This window comes from Megalops cyprinoides, chromosome 10 (assembly GCF_013368585.1).
Source record: "Megalops cyprinoides isolate fMegCyp1 chromosome 10, fMegCyp1.pri, whole genome shotgun sequence".
Classification (NCBI taxonomy): domain Eukaryota; kingdom Metazoa; phylum Chordata; class Actinopteri; order Elopiformes; family Megalopidae; genus Megalops; species Megalops cyprinoides.
The window spans coordinates 30,006,843-30,018,923 of record NC_050592.1 but is presented as its reverse complement, the minus strand read 5'-3'; the positions used below and the strand labels follow the sequence as shown (position 1 = coordinate 30,018,923).

At 46.4% G+C, this 12,081-nt stretch overlaps 1 protein-coding gene across 1 annotated transcript in view; it reads left to right on the top strand.

Moving 5' to 3' along the window:
- The window catches only part of LOC118785051 (G patch domain-containing protein 8), a 117,961-nt gene extending 107,321 nt beyond the window's left edge, over positions 1 to 10,640 (top strand). Inside the window, exons 3-5 of the mRNA XM_036539577.1 lie at positions 4,412 to 4,542; positions 6,413 to 9,284; positions 9,330 to 10,640. Of these exons, the coding sequence (XP_036395470.1) occupies positions 4,412 to 4,542; positions 6,413 to 9,284; positions 9,330 to 9,740 (3,414 nt within the window). The 3' untranslated portion in view covers positions 9,741 to 10,640. The remainder of the gene's footprint in view (positions 1 to 4,411; positions 4,543 to 6,412; positions 9,285 to 9,329) is intronic.
- The last annotated feature ends 1,441 nt before the right edge of the window (positions 10,641 to 12,081 follow it).

Sequence of the window (12,081 nt, the reverse complement as noted above, 5' to 3'; positions counted from 1 at the left end):
CTGTGGAGCTGTCAGAATGTTGTCTTTGCATGCGGGGGTCTTTGAATATGGAATGAAATTAAGAGGTGTGTCTCGCCATGTCCCTCTGATCGCCTCCTACCCCCGCTGTCCAATACGTCCCCAGTGTTTGTTTGCTTGCCGGTCAGAGGGATCGATTAGCGCCCTTGATCGACTGAGCAGTTGGGCAGAATGAGATATTACATGTCCGCCCTGTTCTAGAACAGTGAAGTGGAAGATATGGAATCCAGATAAGAATCAAAACAACACATTTCTGTTTTTCTTTTTTTTCAGTTTGGTGAATGTACTCTCCGGGTAAAAAGTAATGTCCTACGGGCCAAAGCTTGTCAGATGGAACTGATGGAGGGTGGGGTGTAGCACTTATAGCAGTGGCACTCCCATACAAACTCATCTGTCTCTTTCAACAATGTGGTGAAATTCTGTTTATTGAAGCCTGGACAGAAACTTCTGATCATGGTCATTATTGCTTAGCAGAGGGACTTACGGCCCCTTCTGTGTCACCTTGACAACCAAACACGGGGAAAATCTGTATATGGCTGCCATGAGTCAGGCTCTCACGCTAAATGCTTCTGCAAACAAAACCTTTTTTTGTTTGATTCTGCTGGTTCCTGTTGTAAACTGTAAAAATTGCTTAATAGCTTGCTTTTTGCCATAAAAGTTCTTTTTCACATTTTGTCCATTTACGTTCAAACCAAGCTTGGCTGGTTTTAAGTATGAAACTCTCATTGTGTGCCTAACCAAGGGTTTGGTAACAATCTTTATCCTTTCATTGTGATTTCATCTTGAAAATGTTCCCTCTGTGTTAGGCCAGCACTTTACGTAACAAACTTTAAGTGCCGTTAACATAATTGACAGGGTCATGTGCTTGACTGGTGTTCAAGTTTAGATATTGATATGAGGCTGTGTCCAAACTAAACCCTGATCTCACAGTAAACTGTTTTGTACATGACTGCACCTTTGGACAAATTCTGGACATACATTGACCTCATTCTTACAAACATGGTAGTTAGGGAGCTGGATTTGTAGGCTGAAGGCTTAAGTCCTCGTTGGGGCACTTGTATTATGCCCTTTTGCAAACTACTGCAAAGTACATATACATTCATATATCAAACTCATTTTGTTCTAAAAGGTTCATTTAAAAAATGTGCCATTGTCACTTATGATGCATGACACTGCCCAAAAGAATACTTGTAGTGAAGGAAATGAGTAAAACAACCACATTACATTACATTTTACATTTAAATGGATGAATGCAGAAGTAAAAAGCGCTAGGAAAGTAAAACTTACCTCTACATTTGTCATGTGAGGCATAATACATTTCATGTTGGTATGCTTTCTTATTGTCACTGTTATGTTCTCAAGTGTTTTTTTTTACCATTCATCAAATTTGTGATAATAATTCATAAATGAGTAATATGTAACATGTGGTGATGATATCTACCAAGCAAATATATTTTTAAAATAGTCTTCTAAAATCATTAAGTCATTATCTTAACTTTTAAGTGCATTTTCCAGATAAATCGCTGGAGCTACACATTGCTTTTCCCTTATTAAATAGATCCATTGTCAGAGACTGGTAATTTAAAAACGCTAAAGCAAGCAAATTATTTAGGGGGTTCAGTGAGCGTTCACGTTGTCATTTTCCATGTGGCTGTGTTGACACCTGGCCCTAATTACTGGGCTGAATGTGCTACTGCTGGTTATTAAGAATGCCCCCTGACATCATTTGAATTGTCCACCATTGTTGATTGTGTGCTTGTGCTTCAGCCGTGGCTGGTATTCTGGGCTGCTAAAACAGATTGATGTCAGTGTGCAGACTTTCGCAAAAACAAGATTCCTCTTGAGATTATGAGAGAGCTGCATGAAATCTCACTTGCCTCGTCGTCTCATGAAATTTGTTAAAACACCTTTTATTGTGTTTAACCCACTGCGGTTACGGAAGCTCTGAATGCTTTTATGTGCTTGCAACCCCTGTTTTCCTGTCGACAGCACATCGTTTACAGCCAACCCCCCCCCCCACACACACACACCCCAAAAAAAAGGGCAGAAGCAGAAGCAGCAAGTTCACCTGCAGCGGCTGGGTACTGCATGTTGATATGCGCCTGTGTGTTGATTCCTCCAGTATCCTTGACACCACCATCATTAGTCTTCCCTTTAAAAAAGGCCCAGCGCCTGGCTGGGAGCTCCAGTTCTCCTGCCTGGATGTTTGCTTTGTTGTCATGCCTCTTGTCGAAGGAAGGAAATGGAAAGGCTCCTCACAGTACCCGCTCTCTGCTCACCTAAATTGCTTTCTCTCTCCTTTTTTTGTTGTTGTTCTTATTTTCGTGTTCCACTGACAAGTAGGAGCCACACTGCTTGAAGCACTGGTGGACTCAAAGAATCACTGGCTGGATGAGACAGATAGCAGATTAAGGATAGTTCTTCCTTTTATTTATACAAAGCCCTTCCTAACACAGAAAGAGATGGAAACTGCAAGATGTTGCTTTCTCAAGCAAGGCCGTAAAATGCTTCTCGGCCTGATTATCTCTAATCGTCCTCTGACTTAGAACATAATAACAAAATTTTCCTGCTTAACAAACTACCTTCAGATGCCTATGTTTCCACAAATATATTTTGCTTTTAGGAGGTTGCAGCGTTTTGTATGCACACCAGCTTAGCAAAGGTGTGTTAACGTGAAGGTATTTTCAGTCTTAAAGATCTTAAGAACAATATGATGTGAGTTGCCTGGAATCTCGTTTTCCTTAGCATTTTTAGCTTCCCTACAAATCCTCTTGACCTAAAAACATCCCCTTTTTAGTCAGTGCACTGTACCAGTCAGTTGAAAGGTAGGCCTACAAGTATACTATATACTTTTATAGTATAGTATATTATAATAGCAGACGGTGCTTCTGCATGCTTGAGCTTGGTGCCGGAAGAGTCCGTCCTTCTTAGACCGTTAGATCGTTAGGCTGTGGTCTACAGGTGGGACCCAGGGTGCCAAAATGAACAACCCCAAAGGCCAAGGTCAGATACTGCTGAAGCAATTAGATGCATTGCTGTCAAAGGGAGGGTTGAGTAGGTCGCTCACTGCAGGGGGATGCTCTCAGGTGGGTTGGGTGGGGTCAGGGGGGGTATGGGTCACTAAAGTATAGGGGTTAGAACAGATTGGAGGGGATGGGTCTGGGTCCCGTGTATCATAAAGCAGAAATAGAAACACTGGGCCATGCTCAGTGATTGGCCACTGCCCTACAGCCCTGTTGGGCAGTTGGGTTCACTCACATGGATGTTTGTGTACAGTGGCTGAAACCAGTGATTTTTTTTTCTCTTTACCTCATTTTTTTCCGATGCAACCTGTGCAGTATTCTGATGCAACGTCCACAGCAGTCGAATGCAATAAGTGCAACATTTTGGTGCAACATTTGGAATACTCTTCCTGATACAATATGGTCCATATTAGGTTGTGATTTGTACATCAGTCTTCACTGTACGATATTGCATGCGCAATATTTCGATGCAGTATGCATCTTTACTTTCCATGCTGCGTTCTTAAAATGTGAAATGTGCAAGTCCTGGAAGCAGTATGTGCAGTTTGATTAGATTTTTTCTTGATGCATTGTGTTCATTGTGTAACGAAACAGCCAATGAACGTTTGATCTCCTAAGCCCTCTTAACATGTATTCATGCATCATACAAAAAGGAAAATGATATAAGCAAAGATCAATCACAACTAAGCGATGCTGATAGGATCAAACAATTCGACCGAGGAAACACTGAGTGCATTTGTACTGTCATATATTAACTAAAAGAGCTTAGAGATCTCTATTTGCACAAAAGCTATCTATTAGCGTAAATACCATTAGGTTAATGAACCTCATTTTTTCTTAAAATTTCATTTAAAAATATGCCTCTCAGTTATGATGCATCCTACTATTATGTGTTACAGAACTGAATATTTTTACAGATAGCAGTGAGACAAAAAGCAACCGCAGAAAGAGCATTTAGCATCTAAAATGGGTGAACACTAGACCAGATCCATCACATGAAAAACAACACATTTCATAGTTATCTCTTATGATGTCACTCTTAAGGATTTATTTATTTCCATTCCAAATAGTATGGGGAAAAAGGTATGAACTCCCTTGAAAGCTGCCACCTGAATCTCTGCTTGCCTCAATATGCACTGTGAACATAGTTCAGTAGCTGTGGTATTATAATAATAATAGTACTAAAAGGATTAAGTAACGGCAATCATGCTAGATGTTGGTAAATGGTAATAGTAATGCTAGATGCTGGTGAAAAACAGCAACAGTTGTAATACACAAGGCGTGAAAAATGCATGGGATTTAAGGCTGCTGACGCTGGTCACTTTATACCTGTGATGACGGGTCCTGCTTTGTCCCTCCTGTGTCCCCAGAGGCTGAAGGAGCTGAAGCAGAGGGAGTTTGCGCGCAATGTGGCGTCCAAGTCCTGGAAGGACGACAGGAAGCAGGAGCGTGCCCTCCGGCGCCTGCATCAGCTGGCCGAACAGAGGCAGCAGTCCGAATGGTAAGAGACGCCCCACGGAGGGTGGTGCGGCCGGCGTTGTTTTCGATAAAGGGGGGCAGGTGACTTAAGGTGGTTGCAAGTGCAGGTCTCATGATGCATAGCTTGCCTGTTCAGTTCCCAGTTGGGTTCCTGTCGCGCCCTTGAGCACGGCACCTAACCCAAATAGCATCAATAAACAGCTCTATAAACGGATGATATGTAATCTGTGTAGCTCTGAGTCGCTCTGGATAATGGTGACTGCAAAGCAAATAAATCACGTAACCTAACTATAACTTTGGCTCACCATTAAATGCCAGTGTTATCTGTTAGTCAGTGTTAGGGGAAAAAATTGAATCATTTGTGCAGCACCATTCAAAATAATTGTAGATTACTCGTGGGTAGGGGCTTCCAACCTGAGAGTTGTACGGTTGAATCCCAGGTGGATCATTACTGTTGTATCGTTGAGCAAGACAGTAAAATATTGTGCTCTCTGAATGGACGAAATCAATCAATCGATATGCTTTTATTTGTTATTGTGCATTTCTACGATGGAAATTGTCTCAAAGCGCTGAACGCGGTGCATTTACCGGGCTTAATCGAAAAACCAGAAAAACACAGGGCCCATCCAAAAAACTGATACTTGTTCTGATTTTAAAAAGTAAACGTCACTCACGGACAGGTAATGCCACTGTCTCAGCTGCCTGTGAACTGGGTGGTTTGGGGTTCAAATCCTGCAAACCGGCACCAACGATACCCTTACTAATGTAGCCGTTTCTTCGGATGACTAATGGGCGAGCGGAGCTAAACGCTCAATAAAAGTGGCGGGTGAAAGCGGAGATCCCGGTGCACTAAGCTGGCCCAGATAAGGGCACCGGGCGGTAAATAATTAATGAGAACACAAGCTCAACCCGGCGTCACCTCCGTTTCACCGCACGCGTTCTATCTTCCACACACTCGGGTTCGCGGCATCACCTTAGGCGAGCGTAACCGCGAAGCAGCGTGATACAATCAGCCGCAGATAAAGATGAAAAGGTCGCATCGTTATTTATGCTTTCAAGAAAGAGGAAGCGAGCGCAGCCTTTAGCCTCTGTGCAAATAACTTTCTTCCACTTAGTCGTTTTTTAAACTGTTTTCATAATGCAATACCCCTCTGAATAATATTGGCTGGCTGTAATAAGTATTATGACATATTGTGCTTGGCTGGGCTTTGCCAAGAATGCGCGGTAATATGACTTTGAGATAAATCAATGACAATGCCACCTTTTATTGTTGCCTCCATGAGCAGAGATTGATCGCCTTTACTTTCTAGATTGTATCTCTGTTGAACTATAATAATGTATTTATATTTTGCAGTTGTACAACAGAGAAATGTTTGTGATTACCGCAGTGGCACATGGGATGACATCTTCTATAGCACAGTTATAGTGGTGTTTTCATTCTGTGAAAGGCGAAAATGGATCATAGATACCTCACCACTATGGAAGGTATTATTGTGTTATATAGTGTTAAATGTACATTCTAAAAGGTGCTAAATAGAAATTATGTGTTTGAGAACGCGTTTCAGAGCCCTTAAAGTCAAACAGAACATCTGCGCCTAATTCACTCTTAATCTTTAGACATAATATATCTAAGCTTGGTTGGTTATAACTTGGCATTAAGACTTAAATGCACTTAACAGTAGCAGATGTAAACACTTGTTGAATTCCTTGGAATGTGTTAATGGAACATATTCTATCTAATGGATTCTTGCACTCATGTGCCATCCAGTTTCCTTCCATATTATGTATACACATTAGCAAGTAACAGTGTTATTCAATCACATAATGTATCTTTTTAATTCATCCATTTAATGTGGCCATATTTATATTCTCTGCTCTGCTCCTTTTAACAGTGGTCCTGGAAGCGGTCCAAAGTTCAGAACCACGACAGTCTCGGCTAAAGCCCACCATCAGGACAAGGTCCCGTTGGAGCGGGACCGTGGAGCTCAGCACCGCCCCACCCCTCCCGTCCCAGGAGGCACCTCCAAAGACGCAGGCTCCAGGTTGCCACGGGGATCCCCCGTGGGCAGAGAGCAGCCTCACGGCTGCAAGAGGGCGTCGCAGTCGGCCTCTGACCACAGCCGCCGGAGAGCAGGAGTCTCCTTCTGCTTCTCCAGGAAGGCCCAGCTGAAGCTGGAGTCGTCCGCCTCCGTCTTCAGCGACAGCGTCGAGGAAGCCAGCGACAGGGAGGACCTCCAGCAGAAGAGGGCACGGCGGACGCTTGAGGCCCTCTGGTCTCGGACGCCGTCGCCTGGCGAGCTGGCCGCAGACAGCGGCGAGGACGAGGAGCATGGAGACCTGCAGAACGGGAAGGCCGAGGGGGAGAGCAAACAGAAAGGCCTAGATGCCTGCCAAAGCCACGCCGCTGCGGCCCAGTGCTCAGCCGAAGAACAGGGATGCCCTGTAATGGCCTTACCTGGGTCTCTTGACCATGCTCACTCAGACGACGAGCCCAGGGATAGTGGCTATACACCTGGGCCAGAGGCAGATTTTGATGAACCAGACAGGAGCAGCTGCTTCACTTCGAGGGACGTTGTATGTGCAGATGGGAAGTCTGACACCACCTCCAGCCAGCTCCAAAGGAAAGGTCTACTTCAGCAATCCCCTGGGTGTCAGGAAGGCATCGATACAATCAGTGACTCGGACTACGTCAAAACAGAGGAGTGCCAAGACTGCAGCGTCGAGGCAGATGAAGGTTATACCTTTAGAGAGACATACATAGTTACAGATGTCGAGCAAATCAAAAATCAAGTCTCTTTTGTAAATGTTCTCAGCAAAGATGGATCAACAACGCTGAAATGGCCAACGGAATTGCTGCTGTACACAAAGTCAGAACCGTATGTGTCCTACAGTTGCAATCCTCTGTATTTTGACTTTAAACACTCTAGGAATAAACACAAATCGAATAAAAGCACACGAGTAGCAGGTCCAGACCACTGCGGTGTGGACAGCGATACCTTGGAGGGTCCTGCCCGGAGGCAAGCGAAAACTAAATTTGACATTCCAAAACCAAAGAGGCCCAAGCACCGCAAGATGCGCAAAACGTCCCATCTTAAATCAGGTGCAGTCAGTGAGCTGAGTACTAGCTCTGTGCAGAGTGTAGGTTCCCAAACGGAAACCAAAGGAAGCTCTGAATGCACACAACCTGACGCATCACGCAGCAAACGCGCCAGCACCAAGAGGAGCAGACTGGGAAAGAGAAAAAGCTCTTCAAAGGCAGAAGCTCCAGATAAGAAGACTGTGGCAGAACGCAGTCTCAAAAGTGTCGTGAATCTGCTCTCTACTCCATGGGCTAAAAAGAGGAGAAGGCAGAGCCTTGACCTGGTCTCGCTGAACCTGAATGGAGGGTCCTCTCCCAATTACGGCAGGCTAATGGTGAAGGAGAACCATTTTAGATATCGTTGGGACACTGATGAATACAAAAGAGTGAACAGCACAGCGTCCTTCAGTGAGAAGTCCGGCTCCTGCAGCAGCTTCTCAGACCTGAACTCGGACAGCGAGGGAGGACCCTACAGGTACGTAAGGTACTCGTCCTCGTCCGGGTCGACGTCAAGGAGGGACTCCGGCTACACACAGACTCACACTGGCAGGCCCTGCTGGAGCAGGTCGACCGGGGATAGCTCCAGCAGTGACGTGGCTTGTGGTCCGGGTAAAAAACACAGGGACCGGAAGACCCACAAGACCAAGAGGTCCTGCAAGGACACGGGCACTCTGGAAGTGGTGCGCTGGTGGAGTCCAGACTGGCAGTGCAACAGGGGCGAGAGGGATGAAAGGCCTGGCGGGCGCCGCAGCCTCAGCTCCTGCAGCAGCACCAGCACCTCGGACCTCAGCCACCGCTCTCAGCACAGCGCTCCGAGGGTCGCCCCCGGCCTCCGCCGAGCCCGGCCTAAACCTGGGTCCCTCTGCGCCAGCATGTGTGCCGTGGACCATAGACCCTCCCGATCGGTCTCCAGAGACCGGCTCCGTTTTCTCAAACCCCCACTGGTTCAAAGCACCGGGACAGTGAAGAGCACCTGTGTCCCTGCTGGTCCTCGGAGGGTCAGCAGGAAGAGCACAGACACCCCTCCAGATGCCGATACCGCTGTTCGACCTGAGGGGAGCTTGGTGGACAGTAAAAGCCCTGCAGGGTGGAAAGTGAACGGCAGCCCGTCTTTACCTCTCATAGGGAAGTTTCCTGCTGTTAGAAGAGGTGCCAAGAAGGGAGAGAGCAGCAAGATGAAATGTAACCTCAGCAGGGAGCAAGGAGAGGCGACTGGGAGACAGGCTGTGGGAGACTCAGGCTGTTCCCCGTCCGCTGCAGGACAGAAGGAGAAGTCCGAAGCTGCACAGCATGACGAGCAGGTGCCGTGCCCTGCGGGAGAGGGTGAACTTGAGTCGTCGCCTCTGGCGTTTCCACCCGACACACACGTCCTCTCAGTTTATTCAGCAGAAAAGGAGATAATTGTTGCTGCGTGCAGTCCCGCCGGGTCCCATCGCCAAGGGCAAGAGTCCTCAGAGCCCTCATTCCACAGCAGTGTGGATTCCGCGGTGGAGTCCAAAAGTCCACGCGAGAGGCCGCTAAAATGCGCTTCTCCGCCTCTGACAGAGCAGCCAATCACGTTCTCCCCCGATGAGATTGACAAGTACAGGCTCCTGCAGCTCCAGGCCCAGCAGCATATGCAGCAGCAGCTGCAGGTGAAGGAGGCCCCGTTGGAGGTGCCCAGCCGAAGCCCCGCCCCTGCCCCTGCCCCTGCCCCTGCCCCTGTGTTCCAGCCCCTCCCACCATTCCAGCAGCCCGGCCCAGACTTCCAGCCCACGCTCCTCCACCACCGAGCGCTGGCGGCCTTCTCCTCCCTCCACCCGCACCCTGCCCACCCACGCCTGACCCACCTCCAGCCCCACCCCCTCCACTCGCAGCCCCACTTTGCGCCCCTCTCCCTCGCCCCCATCTCACCCGCCGTCCTGCCTGCCCACCCAGCCGCCCTGCTGGCAGGCCACCCGCTCCACCTCGCCCCGGCCTCCGCCTTCCACCCCGCCCCCCTGGCCCTCCACCCACTGCCCCCCGTCTCCCTCCTCCCGGCTCTGCTCGCCCCTGGCCCCATGGCAGCTGCGGCCGCCGCCTCCACCCTGCACCTGCGCCCCCTCCTCCACCCACTGTTCCCTGGGCAGGACCTGCAGCCCCACTCAGGCCCTGGCAGTTAGAGCCACACCTCTCACTCACTGTCTACAACCAGGGACACAAACGGACACAAATGCTCTTCTCCATCGAAGAGGCGCACTGTTCAGTCCTCAACAGCCTCTTGAAAATCCTAGCTGTGGTCCCAATCATTTTCTGAGCCAAAGTTTTTGTTGTTGTGTTGTTGTTTCTTTTGTTCTAGGGGGTGTGTGTGGGAGGCATAACTGCACAGTTGGAGCACAAACGCAGATAATGGGGTTTGGACTGCACCTCCACCGGCAGGGGTAGTCACCAGTAGTGCAGATTCTTTTTATCATTATTATTTGACTATACATTTCCCAGCCCTGTGGAAAAACAAGTACATTATATAGTATGTAACGTTCCCCTTTTAAAATTGATGTCTAATTGAGAGAGAAATTGTTTTAAATTCATGCTGCATCAGTCAGGCTGAAGGACAGCCTTTACCACTTTTCACAGGCTTAATTTGCACCGCTATCTTACTTTTAAAATATGAGAGGAATGGAATTCATTCTGGCATGAGTGCAGTGCAGAGACATTTATGAATCAAATTTGTGACAGACAAATTAAGAAATGAAGTGGGCAGAGTGAAAATGACCTGAAACAGTTTTTGGTGTAGGGACGGTAAAAGGGCAGGCACTGCATAAGATGAAACTTCAATGCAGCATGAAAATTTACCGTTGTCTTATTACCTGAATGTGACACGTTTTTACCAAGGTACAGCGTGAGGATAGAGATATCGATTTACCAGACAATAAGTAAAAATCATGACCTTTTATACTATCCTGTAAAATACCACTTAGCAGTCAGCAAATCTAAATACAGATTACGACACAGATATGCTGCTTTCCAGGCCCTCCCTCATAGGGGAATGTAGTAAAATGCAATAATATTTTTCAATATAGTTAAAGTACAAGACCTTGAATTGTATTTATGTACTGTACTTTGTAATGTAAATAAAATTATTTGCTGGGTTGAGGTGCACAATGATGTAAATTATTCTGTATGATACCCTTTAAAGATACTCTTTTGTTTACTGTTATTTTTCGCAAACGTTTGTTAGTACTAAGCATATAATATGTGTCTGTAAAATAATGTAACAGGGGGGTTCAGAATATTAAAAATAAGATGATTCTTAATTAGTCTTCCTGTTTTTGGATGCATGTGATGTCAGTTATAAGGGTGTATATGGTACTTGGATGGGAAAGATAAGGAAATCGGAGACAGTGGTGCAGTAGAAATAGAACATGACTCACAAAATGTTACACTTACCGTTTCTTAAAAACGGTCCCAAAAATCCAGAGAAATTAGTTAAGAACCGGCTCACATAAAGCTTAAGATTCAAGTTCATTTTCTCTCTGATCAGAAGGGAGCAGCCCGTTTCATTGCTAATGATGCCAATCATTGCCAGCGGTGACCTACAACATACATATCAACTAATTAGCTCTCTATGGTATGGACTACCTACTAAAATATGTATGTTGCTCAACTCAATAGTATTTTTTAATTGATTAGAAATTAATTACTTCGAACTTCACATAAAAAACTTGACCACCTTCATTTTGTATTTTCAGCAAGGAACATCTCGAATATTATTTAGAAAAATCTGCAAAAGCACCAGAGTACATGATGAAGACATTTGGTTTTGCGAAGTGAAAAGTAAAAAGATCTTTTTTGTACAACTACAGAGATTTCCTAGTTTCAGCTTCCCCTGAATAGATAGCCTTGACTTCTGTAAACTCTACAGTCAAACACTGACCTGACAGCGCTTCACTGTGTGAAGAAAGACCTTTTGCACCATTAAAACATGTACATTACCTGTGTGAACCTCCTAATTCTTCAGTAAAGTGCATGATGTATTCCTGAATAGTGGTGACTGAATTCAGTTCCAGGTTCATACAGTGATACAGTTACAAGTGATGGCTATAAATCGTGATCTGGGAAGATTAGAGCTCAGTGACATTTCATCTGCAGGGCAAAAAAATTACCGCAGTCAGAGGTGAGAGCAACACCGAAAAAACCACCAATTGAGGCTGCCAAGTAACAGGCGCCTTTTGCGCTGTGACGGTTTTCGGTTTTATTTACTCTCCTTGTTTCTCAAGTGCACCTGTGGGGAGGGGATTGGGGGGGTAAAGGTGGGGGGGGGAGGCGCGCCAGGCGGGGACTCGGAGCCGGACAGACTCCAGCAAGCCCTTTGACAGCATGAATTGATTTTCTTGACCTAAATGGCGTCTGGGTGAGGGAGTCGGAAGCGAGCAAAAGCCCCATCCAGGGAGGAGCACCTCCAGTGGCCTGCTCCTCTGCTCTAATTACCGAGCACTCCACAGATGTCAGAGTCACTTTCATGCC